Source organism: Prinia subflava, chromosome 2 (assembly GCF_021018805.1).
Source record: "Prinia subflava isolate CZ2003 ecotype Zambia chromosome 2, Cam_Psub_1.2, whole genome shotgun sequence".
In the NCBI taxonomy this organism is placed as follows: domain Eukaryota; kingdom Metazoa; phylum Chordata; class Aves; order Passeriformes; family Cisticolidae; genus Prinia; species Prinia subflava.
Window position 1 is genome coordinate 57,618,554 of NC_086248.1, and position 17,590 is coordinate 57,636,143.

A 17,590-nucleotide genomic window follows, 5' to 3' on the forward strand; every position below is an offset into this window, starting at 1 on the left:
ATGAAAGAACAAATTGGTTTTTTAGTGTGCAGCCTAAGCTTAGTTTGCATACTAGTCCACCACACAGCAAAGCAGAAGTTGTGGTGTCTGTAGACTACTGCATTTCGTACATGAGCCTGGCTATCTGCCTTTGTAAGAGACCAACTTCTTTTTCCTATTCTTTGATTCAGCAAGTGTGCAGGTGATACAGGAGGTAGTTTTAATAGCCAGTTTTCGTGATGCTCTAGAGCTGCCTTCTTCCTAGTGAGCTTTTGTACCAGCTTATTCCGATGCATATAGCATAATGATAAACTAAATTCTTTGTTGTCCATACACTGCCAGAATAGTACGATCACCAGATCTGAGGAGAAAAAAAAAAAAGATTTATAGTGTTTTCCCAGTATATAAATAAAGTCTATGCTAGAAGCTTGAATGGTCAGATGAGGCTTTGTATATGGATGCTAACAACAACAAAAAAATACACTAATGAAATTTGTTGAAGCTAATGCAACAACAATGATTAAATCATGTAGTTAACTCCTTCCCCCCATTTTTGGTAATAGAAATGATTCTGAAATTTCTTACACAAATGCTCAGGGCATTTCCCAGCACCTCTGAAGAAATTAACATATATTGAGTAAAACAGACATTTATAATAATTTGAAATTTTCCCTCTCTGTCTTGTCTTAGCATGCATATGCACTTGAACTTCTGTCTGATCAGTTACATGAAGGAGCCAAAGCACTTGATGTAGGATCTGGAAGTGGAATTCTTACAGCATGCTTTTCACGAATGGTGAGTTAGTTAGTTTAATCATACTTATTTAATCATTTGATCATTGGAACTGCTTGAAGTTGAGTGTAACTCTGAATTACAGGGCAAAAAAAAAGCATGCTTCATAGTGGACAGAAGTATATTATACAGAAAATAACTCACTCTCCTGGGTGTGATTGGGACCCATTTCTTATGGTAGCGATAGTACCATAGTACAGTCAAGTGAAATGGTCCAAGAAATTGTGTAATGGTGAAGAAACCACCTAGTGAGGAAGTTTGGGGGTTTTGGATTGTTTTGGGTTTTTTTTTTAATGAATGAATTGTAGTTGTTGCTTTATATCTTGAAGGAAGAAGATGTTTGTGTTCAACAGTTCAGTTTTTGTTGTCTTGTGTGGCTATGAATGTTCTCATTGTGATAAATTGTCATAGATTCCTTTATGATGAGGGCTTAATGAAGTGTAAAAAAATCCTGTTTCCACAGGAAAAAATCTTGTGTATATATATAAATTGTCTTTGAATTTAATTGCTTTCTTGTTATATTGCACAAGCATTACTGTAAGTGTCCATTTAACCTATTATAAGTTAAATATTAATTTGAATTTTACATCTTTGCTGAGTAACTTAATCTCAGTTGTGTTATTCAATCTGTACCTAAGAACACAATTTCCTGTGTTCTTCCCTATCTTACCTCAGGAAAAAAAAAGATGAAAAAATTTGGGTTTTAGTGGCTGTAGCTATTGTATTGTTAGACTGATTCATGAAGAGGAATATAATCAGCTCTTCTTTCTCTGTTCCAGGGCTTTATAATTGCTTTATGATTAGTAGGGACCTTCATTAAACTGCCAACTAGAATTTTTGTTTTGTTGTTCTGCAAAGTTGAATTGAAATGCGTTGATACATATGATACTTTGTCATTTAGGTTTCTTGGCTACTTAGTTTTCTGTTTTCAAGCACCAATCTGAGACTGCAATCACTTCTGTTTCTGTGTTAAGAATTAGCTCAGAATGTTTAGGATGGGGCAATGCATTTGCAAAAGTATTTAGGTTTCTAAATGTTAGCTGCAAAATTAAAAAAAAAAAAAAAAAAAAAAAAAAAAAGGTTGGAATAAGTTAACCAAACTGCACTTTAGAGGAAATCTTAAATGGTCTTTAATTCAACAACTGCCTATTATTTTTGGTCTGTGAAGTCAGTAATCAAATGCTAGCATGGGAATGCCAATCCTACAAGGATTAAAATTTTTGTCCAGGCTATATGTATTTCTCACTGAAGTTATGAACGCATAAAAGAATAGCCATTTTCAATAGGACATGCTAAATTGTGGTTGTGGAAGCTGTGGAAAAGTCAAAATCAGGACAAAAAGGAAATCCCTTTCCAAATTTCCTGAAGTTAATCCCTCTATCTTTTTATTGCCATATGAATGTTGTGTGTCTCTTATGAATCCTCGGTGGTTTGCACTGGAATGGCTTAGAGACGTGTAATGAAAAATTGAGTAAATGCTTTCATTCTGCTTGATAGCACTGCAACAGTAACAAAAACTTGAAAGGAGTATATTTTGGGAATTAATGGTAGGGTGTTTTGCCACCAAAATTCAGTTGGGGATGTGCTTTTTGTGACTATGCTGATGTTGCTTCTCAGTCTGCTTGAGATCTAGAATGAGTAGCTCACATTTCTGGCACACGTCCCTCAGTGCACATAGATGACAATTTTACTCTTATGATGATAGTCTCATTTGTGGTACCTCTGGGAAAGCTTTATCTTTCCTTAGACTAGTAAAGTATCTTTAAGATTGTTGTTTGGATTCTCATTTTAAACTTCAGTGATAAACTTAGCTATACAGCTTGCAAAAGAAAGTTTATTTACTTTCAAGGGTTGTTGGCAAATTAAATGAATTTCAGTTTTCATCCTGTCAGTACTGGATTTATGAAAACAGTGGGGTGTATTTTTATTCCTAACATGGAGATCCCAAAAATTGTGCCATCTTTCTGTTATCTCAATTGCATGCACTTCACAGTTCCAGGGTAATAGACAGAGGTAATTGTTAAGGACTCAGGAATCGCATAATGGGCTGTCACATGCAGCAGGAGGTTCTCCTACTTTATCAGGCTATTTCATGCTTTGACCATTTTGCTGAATTTTCATTTCTGTGACATTACTGTTTGGAATATACTGGATCTTTTGCCAGCGTATAGTACAAGCGACTGCCAGTCATTCCTCTGAACAGTAACCCATGGCTGTCATAGTGAAAACTTGCCCTGTGCCTTGCCCTGTTTCAAAGGCTGCAGTGGTGGTGTTCCACTCAAACCCAACACTGCTCTTTTAGTGTTTTTAACACTAAAAACACTAAAGAGGACTTGTTCATAACAAAACAAAAAAATTCCCCAGGACAACCAGTTACTAATTTTCCACGTCCTAATATTAAAATGTAAGGTACAGAAACATAAGCAATGTGTTCAGATGTGTCCAAAGACAGTTTTTAGGCAGCATGGGCTGCTGCTACGACATACTTTGCTATTGTGTTCTTTGAGCTGGATCCTGTTAAAAGTGGTCAGAATTTTGAAGATTTTGATTGGTTTTGAATGTTTATTTCTGGACTAAAGGCAAAATTCTGGAAGAAACACTGTAATGGAGGAGTTTTTGTTAATAGAGCTTTTTTCCCCTCTCAGAATAAGAGATTTTGTGACCTTTTTTGAGTTAAGTGCTCTCAGAAGTTCCACTCTTCCTGTGGAAGAGAGCTGTAAATCTGAAAGTAGATTCATGAATGCAAGGGTGAGTGGAAGGTAATTTGTCCCTGGCTGGTAATTGCAGCACTTACTGCTGAAAGAATAGGACTCTTGAGATGACTTTGAATAAAAATCATGATTTAATCCTTGAAGGAATGTCTTCTCTAGAAAAACCTTAATCCTTAGTAAGTTTTGTTCAGTATGAAAGGAGATCAGTTCTAGTCTTTTTCCTTGACGTTTTACTTTTTATTGCAGGTAATGAAAACAAACATGATCAAATTTAATATCTAAAAATTCCAAGAAGAAACCTCAACTAACAATATATCACAACTGACTCCCATCTCAAAAAGATCACTCTAACAAGTATTTATAAAACTGTGCAGACACATTTTAATCATCAGGTGCTTCTAGCAGTCAGGATTTATCATTTCTATTGGTAGTTTTAATAACACTGGGAAAATATACTTCCACTTTGCTGTTCTTGTTTTAGAGAAATGAGGTCAGGAAGTATAAGTACTCATTCTGTAAATAAAACTAGCAGAAATTGTTCAACTGTATATTTTTATTCCAGGTTGGTCCCAAAGGACAAGTTGTAGGAATTGATCATATCAAAGAACTAGTAGATGACTCAATAAATAATGTCAAAAAAGACGATCCCACATTGCTGTCTTCAGGAAGAGTGAAACTGATTGGTGAGCATCAGACTGATATACTTACTAATTAAACTGATATTCTTTCTAGCCACTGGTGGAAAATGACTGAATTGGATGTTATTGAAAGTTTGAATTTAAGACGTTAAGCCCAAAAAAGAGAAGCCAAATGAAAACTATAAAATTTAAATTGTCTTTAGGCCTGTATCTTCCCCCAGTTTTCAGAATATAACTTCTGGTGATCTCAAAGACTATTGTTCTAGTAAACATCTTCTAGAAAAGTTTAACAGAGAGGTGTTTTTTTGGTGAAAATACATGCTGAAGGTCTGTCATGTTATATTTGCTATTTAAAATTGGGGTTGAATTCACAACTGTTCTTGAATAAATATGCTATCATCTCAATTTGAGTGTTTTAACAAAGCCTTCACACTTCTGATAGAGTAATTGAAAAAGCTGCATGCAAAGGTTCAAGTGGAAAAAGTACTAGATTGGCAGTATGCACCAGTGAAGTTTATTTCACTTGTTTTCAAAACTGACAGTAGTTGTATGTTAGGGAAGTGATTGACACCAAAGGACTTTAATTCAGTTAGAGTTACTGAGAGGAAATAATGCCCAAATGATACAATGACAGGGAGTTATTTTAGATAGTTTTTTTAATTAAAAAAAAATGGTGGGGATTTTGTTTGTTTTTCTTTGTTTGGGATTTTTTCATTTGGTTATTTGTTTTTCTTAGAAGATGCAAGGCTGGCAGGAGGAAAGTGTCATTCTATTCATTAAGCTTAAAAAAGAAGTTGAAGTCTGGATACTTTTTGAGGCTTCTTACAAGAACACTTGGTTGATTATTGTGTGATGTTTGTTTAGCTTAATTACTATTTTGATTCTTGGTCTTTTCTTGTAAATGAGGGACTTTCCCAGATGTTTTTAAAACAAGTTTAATAACATGTATGCATGTATAAAGTGCAGTGTATCTCACTGAGAACATTTGTATCTTAAAACTTCTTGGAAAAGAAGTTAGACTGCTAGGGCTGTAGAGAGGGAATGTGGGAATAATTTCCATTGCTGCTGTACAACAGCAATTTTGAGTTATGCTTCCGGTTGTTCCTGAAACAAATTGTGGTGTCCTAGCAAGTCTAGAATTCTAAGTAAATGTCATTATCTATATTGTTTTTGACTGTGTAACAGGGTGACTAGGAGACTTGTGAATAGTTTTGTTGTGAGGTACATTTGAAAAAAGTGCAGATGGACAAGTAATACTTCTGTGAATTAGGTGATGAAGAATGTTTCAGCTGTGCTGGATTCCTGAGAGCTCTTTGATGTGAAGCAAGAATCCAGACAGCTGTTTATTTAAAACAAAAAGACAGCAACAGAAAACCACACCCAAAACCCCCATCCCAAACACACAAACAAAAATGTTCTGAAAACCAATTGATTGATGATGGGAGTTGTATGAAATAAGACCAGGTGTGTCAGCTGCTGGCTTTTCACAGTGTGCTTCAGACATTCTACTCTGCTTTGTCATATCTCACATATACCATAATTGCATTTCAGGAACACCCAAGTTATTTTGGGGTGTCTCAATAGAACTTCACTGAGAAGTTGGGAATAGGTATACTTGAATTAACATGTCTTTGTTAGTTTACTTTTTTTTTGTCTTTTTTTTTAATAGCTTGATTTTTATTTTGTTTCTTCTTAATATCAGGAGGGAGCCTTTGAGGTAAATCTCTCAAGTGCTTCTACTTACCACTCTTTGGCTCACATGAGAGTACTCCTGGAAAGCACAAAATTTGATTCCTTTTAGATGAAACTAGACAAGATTATGTGTTCCAAGAAGCAACCAAATATGTTTGATATGTGGATATTAAGACAGTAAGACTTAGATCTAGTCTGCAGCGATTATCCTGAAATGCGTGTGTTGCATGGATGCCAGATTCTCAGCAAAAACTTTTGTTTTTGCTTCTATTGTACTGCACTATTTGCTGATGCAGTCATAGCCAGCAGGGATGAGGGATTCTAAATGACTGAGGGAAGTAATTTTCTTCTGTTTCTGTGCTCATGCTACAACTCTGTTTGAAACAGGTCTGCATAGAGGCACTGAAGGCTTGAGTACAGTGATCAGCAGATCACATCTAGATTTATAAACAAACTACAAAACCCTTTTATATCAAAAAGTCCTGACGTTTTTTCCTCATCACCACCTGCCACCCACCACCACTATTACTTCACTAACAGGCTGCATGTAATTGGAGATGTGAGTTGGATAGATGACATTATTCAGGATGTAAACACAAGCTGAAAATTTGGGCTGCTCTTTCCCCTTGGACATTGAATAATATAAAAATTTGAATGACATCGAATATATGAATGCCAGCTTAACTATTTTTTAAATCTTCTGTATATCTAAAAGTGTGTTGCCATTGTGGGTGGATATATTTCTTCTGTAACCATAAGAATTTTTGTGGATTTTAAAAGGGGAGAGCCATGCTGTGCCTGATACATATGAAGGAGTATGAATTTTTTTAATTTTCCCCCTTTGGTTGGGTGTGTGCAGTTTTTGAGGATGTTAGCTATTGATTCTAAGAGCAAAGGGGTTAGTTGTTTTGGGGTCTGTTTTACTGCTGTCAGTAAAGTGATAAGATGTGCAGAAGTCACATTCATACTTCTCTGGAGAGTGCACTAGGGACATTTATGTCTCAGAATACGTGTTCTTCAGAAGTGACAGCAGTTTCTTTTCCAGCTGTTTCTTCAACTTGGAAGTCACTTCTTTTGTCAGCAGTACTGTGGGTCACTGCTTCTAATGCCTGTTGTGCACCCTGGAGAATGAGGGTCTGCCTCCTTGTGTAACTAATAATTTTTAGAAGTATCTGTATGAATAAGCTAAAGAAGTCTTTCTCTGTTGCCATCTCTGATGGAACAGCAGCTTGATACAGTAACACATCATTGCTGCTTCTTTAGAAGAGTTGAACAGTGCTACTAAGATATATAAGTATAAATTATATACTTGACTGCATTGAGGTGGTTGTTTCAGTAGAACTCACTTTGACAGTCGGAGGGATTACACCCTGGAAATACTGGAATTTTTATTACTGGTGATCTCTGTTGCCATCTGACTTAGTGGAAATGGTGATCAATAGGGATGAGTTCTCTTGAAGCACTGGTACTTCTTGCTTGGCAGCTTCTGCTTGTGGCCCTTGGGGTTGGAGCTTGTGCTGATGAGAATTGATGGTATGAGTATTTATGTCACTAACCTCTAAGAGGCTTCTCAGCTTCTGAGGAAATGTGCTCTCTTAAAGAGAATGGGTGCAGAAGGTCCCTGCCAGGGTCATCTTTTAGGACCTCATAAGGAAGATGACAAACACCTCAGTTTTAATTGTTTTGAGGAGCTGTCCAGGTCTTCCTGCACTGTCTTGGACACTTAAGGGTGTTCTCACTATCCAGTTGGCCCTTCTTATCATGGAGGTCAAAATGAAACCTGCTGTGGTGACCATGTATTTTTCCTGCCTTGTGAGTTGTTGGAAGGCAAAAAGTTGTCAGATTTTCAGCCTGTGACTGGGGTATAGCACTTCTTTTGACTCCTTCAGTTTTAATTAACCTGTGATACTGATGTTTGCACAGAAGTCAAAGCTTAGCCTGAAGATGGGAAACCTGAAATTACTTGTGCTGATCAGAGGACTGTGCTTATTAACCTCCATGTTTTTTCTTCTTGACTGATTATTGGATCTTCTGTAATCACAGAGTATGAATTTATGGATGGTTCAGGCTCATTTATTACATTTGTTCTAAGTAACCCCAGAGAGAGCCTGCCTAACTTGCTCTGACTTCCTGTTGCTTTCCTGTAAATACTGTGGATGCCGTATTCACATCGTCTTCTTTCAAAACTTAACTCAAGGTGCAGTTTAGTTTGTCACATTTCATTGGCTTGAAAACCCCAAATTGTTACTCTTTCCTTCTGCGTGACTGGGATGGTATGAGACGTCCGTGATAGGGTGTTTCTTCATGAGTTCTCCACCAAAGCTGAAGCAGCACTGGGAACCCCTGAAAACCTTAGTTACCCCTGGCATCTTCAAGCAGCCACCTGGGTTTAGCCATGAGTCTGACCTGGCTCTCTGTGTTAGTCCAGTGATTGTGTGCAGGAAGAACAGTGAGGCCCTTCTGCTGGAACGTGCGGTGTGCAGAGGCTACTGCAGTACTGCATTAATGTAGGCATATAGCTGTGGGCTTTTGTTCCAACTGGTAGTGCAGCTGTAGGCATATAGTCCATGGGAGCATTTCCTTTGTCTTTTCCTCACCTTTGGAATCTTCTGATAGTGCTTCTGACATTTAATGCTTTGGACTTATGATTTGCATTATATTTAGGAATGGTGTGCACGAAGACAAGGCAAAGCAAAGTGTATGTTCTAACAGAGTAAATGAGGAAGGAAACTCAGCTGCACTGGAGTTGGTAGGGAGCATAAATACTTCAGTATCTTTTCTAGGTGGACCATATGTTTCCAAGAACTTTCATTATAAATCCATGCTTTCTAATTTCAGATGCTTTAATAGTATTTGGTATATTTTATAAGCATGTATATATACATGAGGGTGTTTTGTTGCATTTATTTTACAAATGTGTTTATTTTTTACATATAGATATGGGAAAACAGCTTTCTCCAGTCCTTTTGAAAATATTTTAAAAAATAGTGTTTTCTTGCAGTGGGAGATGGACGAATGGGATATGCAGAAGAGGCTCCCTATGATGCCATTCATGTTGGAGCTGCAGCCCCAGTTGTGCCCCAAGCAGTAAGCCTTTATGTTTTGTGTGTGTGTTTCTGTAATATCTTAGTTGTAGAGAATGCTTTGCATACATCTCTATGTAGAACACTTGGTAGCTTGCACTGCTGGGAGCATCAGTGGGCAGTGTGGTATTACTGTATGGTGTGGGGTTTTTGTCTCTGTTACAACTGGGCTTCCTGTTGGTTTGATAAAGCTGTATGTTCTAATAACTCTGCTCTAAATAAACATATTTTTAAATGACATGTGTGCAACCCTCTATTACAACAGTGAACTGGATCATTTTGTTTAATAAGATAATTCAATTTTATCAAACACTGAGTTGCAAAATTTAAGTGTGTTTTTCCAAGTTCCAAAGCACTGAGTCTGTTAAAAGTAAAATGGTCAGCTGGAAGTACAAACAGTGCCATTTGTTCATAGCTTTCAGAATGGATACAGGGCAGTTCCTACTAGAGAAGCTGAAGAGTAACTAGGGGCTTTAGAGAGTGCATACATACAGTCCATTTTTGCAGATAAGATTTTTTTTCTCTTCCTTTCATCAGGCACATGGTAATACATAGCATGATTTTTCTATACTAGATGCCAATTAAGGTTTTTAAATCTTAGTGAGGGATAGTGAAAGATAGGGCTTTAAGGTGTTATAGACAGATTGGAAATTTCTAGATGCTGATTAGTGGTGGGGGTTTTTTTGGTGGTTTTTTTTTTTTTTGCTTCATTTATTGTAAAGTTGGTTGTGTTTTTAGTTTGGTTTCTTTTTTGTTGTTGTTTTTATAGGGGGATTTATTTGTTTGGATTTTGTTGTTTGAGTTTTTTGTTTGTTTGTTGTTTGTTTTTGGTTTTGTTTTTGTTTTTGGTGGGGGTGTGCAGGGTGGGTGTTCCCAGCAAAATATTGACAGATGACAATTTAAAAAGTAATTGAAAGCTTATTTGTGAATGAAACAGTTCTTAATTATAGCTTTTGTTAGCAATGGGGATTAAGGGGTTTTTTCATGACATCTGGGAAGTATTAAATTTTTCTTGAGACTACTGTGATTAGGCTCCTTTCACTATGAAAAAAATGCAAGCATTTCTCACGTACTATATTTGTGTCACTTATGTTACTCATATATTTTAGACTAGTTTCATAAAAGGCTGTTCCATTCACAGAATGAAAGAGGAGCTGTTGCATAGTGAGTGTGTTGTAGACAAATTTTTTCCAGAAAGAGAAACAATAAAAAGTCAACAATCTCAAATCTTACTCTGAGGGCTTAAGGGGAGATCAGTTACCCCCAGAATTTTTGACAATGGGCCTGTACTGATGCTGATAACTATTGAAACAGTTTCAAAAGATTGAATCTGCTGTAAAAATAATCTGTGATTTACATGTTTCCCCCACAAATATAGAAAATAAAACTGCAACCTACCCAGTTAATTAAATTATTTTATTGTAATACTAGTTGTTGTACCGTGTTGCTGTGATACTCTCATTTTCAGTGCACTTTTTATTTTTCCTAATGGAAGTAGTTATCTACTGCATAAAAGTAGATAGATACATATTGGCAAAGCTATTAATCTACTGTAACAAACTTTGGATCCAGCTTCTCTGAAGTGGCTGGTTACATTCTAATTTCTGTGTTGTGTTCTAGCTTATAGACCAGTTAAAACCTGGCGGAAGATTGATATTACCAGTTGGCCCTGCTGGGGGAAACCAGATGCTCGAACAGTATGACAAACTAGAAGATGGCAGTGTCAAAATGAAGCCTCTGATGGGAGTGATATATGTGCCTTTAACAGATAAAGAGAAGCAGTGGTCCAGGTGGAAGTGATTTTCTGTTCCACTTACTTCTTCCACACACATGCAAGGTGAAAGGGTGTGAATTTTAAGCAGATAGACTGCAAGGCCTGCCTTTGCTGCTGTCATTGCTTTCTGCTCCTCCATACCATGAAAAGTGACTCAGTCTGCATTACTACATCACTCAAAGGAGGTTATGCTAAGTTTGAGTTAAATTAAAAGCAGAAGAAAAATATTGCATGGGTTGCACTTTGTCTTTTTTGGACATACTTTCTTTAGTCTTTGGTGTTTTGGAGATTCTTATTTGTTGTTTTAAACACAGTATTTTCTAAGGTTAAATTTCACTTTTAATGAACTTTTTATAACTATTTTGCCCAGTAATTAAGGTGAAGTGTAAAATTTTACTTAATAAATACTGTTTTGTCCTTTAAGTTAGTGGTAATTGGGTGTTCATTTTTTATTTTTCTGAAACACTACAAATGAAGAAAAATCTTTGCAAAGTCCTTTGTGGAAAATGTATATGATCTTGCAAGCCCTTTTCCTTTAGCCCTTAAGTAGCAAAAAGTAGAGAAGATATTTCCTTTTTCCCTAAAGTATAAATGTAGTTGAGTAGTGTTTAGAAAATTTTCTCAGACATGTTATTAGAAGTCTATCATCTGTCTCTGATGAGGCAGAATTTGTGTTTGCCAATACAGCAAACTCTAAAGGCCTTTCTAGAAGCAGGAAACCTTCCAGTTTGCTGAATTGAACAGCCACTAATAAATAAATTAATACATAGACCTAATCCAGCTGTCAGCTTAAGCCATGCTAGGCATTAGTATGTGAATGAACAAAGCAGCACTGCTGTTTTGCCTCCTGGCAGAAAGTGCTTGTGAATGTATTATTGTCATTAGTGAAGTGCAGAGATGTTCATTGAGCTCTGAAAACAACTCTTGAGCTTTATAACCTAAATTTAGATTTTTGGCTTTTTTCCCTTGATATTCTGGAGTATAGCTTGTGATTTGAATACATGAATACGTAGTCTGACCTGTCAAAATGTTCATAAAAAGTACAAATAATGCAGTTTGCATACTATTGCTTAGTAAAACCTCATTTCAGTGTTTCTTGGATAATTGTGTAGCCACCACGTACAAATTATTCTTAAAACAACTTCAGTGAAATACAGCTTAGTTCAAAGCTTGTGAAGCGTGCTTCTTATGCAAATGTTTTGTATTTGTTATGCAAATGAATGTTTTGGCCTCGAATATTGCCAGTATGGCAATATTCCCTCAGTGTGGTACTCAGGGGTTTCCTGCCTCCTCTAAGGCTTTGGAAACTTTCCTTTGTGGCCGATTTCCTCCTCTGGCAGATGTTTTATTTAACAGATGTTTTATTTAAGTTTGGAGTCCATGCTTGCTTGCTCTAAAAAGGAGTAGTCGTCTTCTTAAGCCTTCCTTCTCTCAGAGAGGTTTCATGGATTTTTCTCCCTTTCTGCCTTATCTGATTATAGTAGCAATTGGGAGTTTTTGGTAGCAGCAGTTGTGTGTTCCTAAAACACCTGAAGGAGAGTTTCTCGAATGATAGTGTTCATCCCTTGCTAGTGAAGGTAGGGTACTGTGTTAAGGACTAGAATTCGGAGGGGTTTGCATCTCTTCGGTGCAGTTTGGTATTTCATTGTCTGCTAGCTTAGGAAGAGCTAATAGTTTGAGCCTTCTTCAGTCATGCATACTGTAGGGTTATTTTCCCCAGAAATTTGTCCCAGTTTCTGTGCTTTGTGGCAACATTTCTTGATTTTATTTATTTTTAATTGAAGAATTTACAGTGGTGTTATCAGAAAATATAAGTGCTTAGCCTGAAGGGTTCATCTGCAATGGCATAGAGGCTGTATCTTGCCATGCACATCTAAATTTTCTTCAGTCGTGGAACTCTTAGATTTTAAAGAAAATCTCAGAAGTCCACTTCTTGTAACATTTGAGATTTCTTTAACTGTCCTTTTTGTGATCTGAAGAAAATATCCATTTTCTAGGATAACTGTCAGTGTACTGCTGACCTTACAGGAGGTCACATCTTTCTTTTTGTTGTTTTTCCTTGTTGGCGACTATGAAGTGTATTGTCAGCCAGCGGCTGCTAAGGAAATTCCTAATTATAAGACAGTATTTGCTATCTATGCTGGCATCAAAAATGAAAGAGATGTTTTTTCTTCACTTCCTAGATTTCAGTTTTTCTTTTCTAGATTGCTCAAGATCTGTGAGCAGAGTTCAGTTAGAGACTCCTCTGAAAAACGCATCTCTAAGTGTTTCTGTAATAAAAATCTGTAGTGTATGGGAGACTAGTTGCTGTAAATCTTGAATTCATTAAACAGTAATCATTTTAAGATTAGCTCAATTCTGTGTGTTTAGTTTGTCATTCTTTTAGTTTACATTATGTGATTTCATTCCTAATGCAGGTAACTCTTTGATCACATTGAAGGGAGAATTGTATCCCTTCACAGAATACAATTGATAGGCCAGCAACACTTTCCTAGGCTAGCAGAGCTTCCAGTTGGCAGGAAAGGAGCTGTTTAAATTTTGGCTGAGCCATTCACATTTTGGAATGTTCTTTAATGGGGCTGCAAAGTGCTTTTGCAAAGCAGCACAACTCTCTTAAGTGGTGTTTGAGGTCAAACCTCTCTTCAGGTATTTTGTATCACACTTCATTGTGTAAAATTGGAACTTGTAGCAATAGGAAGTCTGGACTAGCTGGAAGGAAAAGATTCCTTGGATTTCAATACATTTGCTAAATAAAGCATCTTATATGTAAATACTGTTAAATTTCCTTAAATTTAGGCCATGACTTTCTAGTTTTGTTTCAGTTGCAGCAGTATTTTTTTAATCTCCCAGTATTAGTGGGAATCCTCTCAAATGTGACTCCCTGGGACATTTAGAAGTAGAATATACACAGGAGCCCTAACCCTGGTACAAAACAAAACAGTGCAGTTTGTCAGAGATCCAGCAGTCAATGCCCAGTTATGTGATTATACTGATAAGGGTATCCTTTCACATAAAACTTACCAAATTTGGAGGGGGGGGTTTACTGAAAAATAACATGGAGAGGAGGCCTTTTGTGTTGCACAGTTGGGAGATTTTGTATAAATTAGGATCTCACTGGTTCTGTTTCTCTGTGAAAGTTCACTTACTACTTACATGGAAAGACAATTTTAAAAGTCAGAGAATCATGGTATTATTTAGGATAGAAAACACATTTAAGGTCATTGAGTCTGACTTTTAACCCAGTGCTGTCACGTCCACCACCACTAAACCATGTTCCTAAGGGCCACTTCTACACATCTTTTAAATAACTCCAGGGGATACCTTGTCCTGCTGTCCACACTATTGCTGATATGGACGCATAAGAGAATGACAATGTAAATAACACCTAGCAATGAGTCTCTGTTGCATTTTGGATTTGATTTTCAGACAGGCAGCTGTTTAAAAACGTTAACTACTTCTGTGTTACATATGGTATTAGTAGAAATTATTTATAAATGTCATGCTAAATTCATACTTGCTGATAAAATACAAAATTATAATGACAGTATGACCTTTCTGAGGAAAAACTTCAGTGACAAAACTGGGGCTGTTACTGTACCCTCTTATCTGTACATCAACCATGATTAACACCCTTTTGGAAAATGTATTTATTAGTATATGTTTTAATATGTTTCTTCTTAGAAACTCTTATTCAGTGTTTCAAGTGTCCCTGATGAGCTAATTGACCAATTTAGTTTGAAATTAGCAGGTATTGTTTGCTGGAATTCCTCAGGCCATATAGAATAATGATTATGATCCAAGTTTTTATTTTACTTTGGCAAAAAGAATCTCTGCACAAAATATTTTAGGTTAAATTTAAGAATTATGTATTATTGTGGTGGTTTGACCCTGACCGAAAGCCAGGTGCTCACCAAAGCTGCTCCCTCCACAACTGGACAGAGGAGAGAGAATACAACAGAAGACTCAGGAGTTAAGGACAGGGAGAGATCACTCACCAGTAACCACCATGGGTACAACAGACTTGACTTGGAGATATTAATTGAAATTTTTGCCAAGCAAAAACAAAATAGGATAATGAGATGTAAAACAAACCTTAAAAACATCTCTCCTGCACCCCTTCTCCCTCCTTCCTAGCTCAGTCTCCTGCCCCTCAGCAGTGCAAGGGGGCAAGGAATGGGGTTTACAGTCAGTTAATCGCACATTCTTCCCGCTGCTGCTCAGGGAGAGGAGTCCTTCCTCTGCTCCAGTGTGGGGTCCCTCCTACAGGACACAGTTCTCCATGAAGTTCTCCAGCATGAGTCCTCCTATGGGCTACAGTTCTTCATGAACTGCTCCAAGGTGGGTCACTGTTGTTGGGATGCAGTCCTGCAAGCACAGCCTGCCCCAGCATAGGTTCCCCACAGGAAACCTGCTCCCCAGTGGACTCCTCTCTCCATGGGTCTGCAGGCCCCTGCCAGGACCCCACTGCAGCACATTTCCCACAGGTTCACAGCCTCCCCTCAGACATCTACCTGCTCCAGCACGGGCTCCTCCATGGGCTGCAGGTGGATCTCTGCATCCCTGTGATCCTCCCTGGGCTGCAGGGGCACAGCTGCCTCTCCATGGGCTGCACCAGGGCTGCAGGGGAACCTCAGCTCTGGTACCTGCAGCAGCTCCTGCCCCTCCTCCCCTGATCTGGGTGTCTGCAGGGCTGTTCCTCTCCCACATTCTCACCCCGCTCTTCTCTGCACAAGCACTTTTTTCTTTCTTAAATGTGTTGCCACAGAGGTGTTGCTTCCATTCCTGACTGGCTCAGCGTTGGCCAGTGGAGGGCCTGACTCGGAGCCAGCCTGGTGTTGGCTCTACAGAACGTGGAGGAAGCTTCTGGCACCTTCTCACAGAAGCCACCCTGCAGCCCTGCCCCCTTCCCATCCAAAACCTTGCCAGGCAAACCCAATACAATTATGTAAAAGTGCAGGTGATATATCTGATACAGTAGATTACAGAAAAACTTCCTTTATCATTCCGATTTACTCTCAATTTCATGATTGATCATAACAAATAATAAATATTTTATAATAGTACCTTTCCAGATTAAAATGCTATAAGTCTAAATATTGCATCTTTAAAGTTATAAAGTGAGAAATAACAGGCTGCTGAAACACTGAGTAGATGCCATATTTCTAATTCGTAAGAGGCTGTACTCTGAACTTCACTTTCAGTAATGACAACATATTTTTCATAGATGAATGATGTATTGAAAAGGGACAGTCAAATGCTGCCTAATGACAAGAAAATTGAAGTGGATCTAAAAGAGTGAGATACAGATTTCAGATAGATTTATAAGTGTTTGTTCAAATACTTCCACAAAAGAGGTGGTGAGGGATTGCAAAGCTGCATGACTTACTCAAATTTATCCCAAATTTATTGTTGATAAGGTTATTGATTCTTTATTTCTTGATAAACTCTGTCGTTTACCCGAAATGCTGCCTGTTAGATTTTTTTCTGAGAATGTTTCTTGGTTTATTGTCGGATATTCATAATGGGAAGCGTAGACTATTCATGTGTATGTTCCCCAGTAGTAAGCCAAGGCTTTTCGAACTTTCTTACATTTTTTTCAAGAATAGTAATTTTGAGCTAATGACTTCTGAAATTTGCTTTAACTTGAGCTTACAGACTTGCTTTGACACCTCAGTTGACAGATAAGGTTTTCTTGCTGGAATTCCAAAGGCCTGAGAAGGACTACTGTGGTGACTTAGACCCTAAATATATATATTGCTTGCTAAGCACGAGCTGGTAAACAGATGGGAAGGAGTGCATGTATGAAGGTGGAGAGAAATTACGTGAGTTGTATAAGAATCACAGCAACCAGCTGTGGCCAGAAAGAATACAAATTAGTAGATCTTTCCTGTGGCTCTAGAGGACAACAGGATAGTTTTAACATGGAAAGAGCAATCTTTTGAGTGTCCTTTTAAGCTTTGTAGCAGGATAGATTTTGTTGTATGACTGTGAGGATAGGCCTGTATCCTGCTTCTTACCGGGAGCTGAACCCTGGTAGATTTCATAGCTTGGCAGGTCCCGATCCACACAGCATCAGCTCAGGTCAGCTGATGCTGGTTTGCAATATGTATTTATGTCTGCAAACTGCACTGCATTAGAAAGAACATTGGCAACTGTTACCTGTCAGGTGATCTGAGACTACACTTTTCTGGAACTTTCTAATACATACAGTCCAATAATGCACGTATAAATTCAACATCTATCTGTAGAAAAGAAATGGTGTATATTTTTTAACACTTAAATCGTGGACTGGCTTGGGCTGGCATGCTGTTTTTAGATTAATGAGTAATGAAGAACAAGTGAAAAGATCTCTTGAGAAAAGCTGATTCCCTTAATACAGTAAATGTTCTAAAAAAATACGAAAATCCGTATTTTGAATGTCACATATAGGATGTAGTGGTGAGGAATATGTTAAAACAATGAAAAATACCAACAATTAAAACATTTCCATTTTAATATAATTTGGTTTAAGTTATATATTTACATAATACTTATATGTTTTAAGTAGAAATATCATTTTGTAAAAGAAAAACCAAACCTTCACTTAAATACCTTAAGTGCATTAGCAAAAAGGGAAGAGCCTTGCTGACATCTGTGGTTGGGTGAAACTGTGTTTAGTAGTTGCGAAGTAAATACAGAATATTTTTTGGCCTATAGTTTCTTGAGGATCTACCTTGGTTTTGAAGGATTAATAATTGCTTGTCACAGTAAAAGACCAGGGTTTTGTAAAGCTGTGAGTGTGTGGTAGCAATCGGGATAAAAATCATACCCACAATTAGGCATATGAGACTAAGCCAGCAACAGCAGTAGTCATTACTTACATACACTTCTTGAAGTTGTAAAAATTAACTGATGATGCAGCTCCTGGAAGTGTTAGGGATG

At 37.4% G+C, this 17,590-nt stretch overlaps 1 protein-coding gene across 3 annotated transcripts in view; it reads left to right on the forward strand.

Annotated features, from left to right (window-relative positions):
• PCMT1 (protein-L-isoaspartate (D-aspartate) O-methyltransferase) overlaps positions 1-17,590 on the forward strand; it is a 38,103-nt gene that overhangs the window by 16,751 nt on the left and 3,762 nt on the right. The window contains exons 4-7 of one of the 3 annotated variants that reach the window (XM_063390094.1): positions 670-774; positions 4,045-4,165; positions 8,814-8,899; positions 10,516-10,732. In XM_063390094.1, the coding sequence (XP_063246164.1) occupies positions 670-774; positions 4,045-4,165; positions 8,814-8,899; positions 10,516-10,695 (492 nt within the window). In that variant the 3' untranslated portion in view covers positions 10,696-10,732. The remainder of the gene's footprint in view (positions 1-669; positions 775-4,044; positions 4,166-8,813; positions 8,900-10,515; positions 10,733-17,590) is intronic. The other 2 variants (XM_063390093.1, XM_063390095.1) reach the window with 2 other exon arrangements.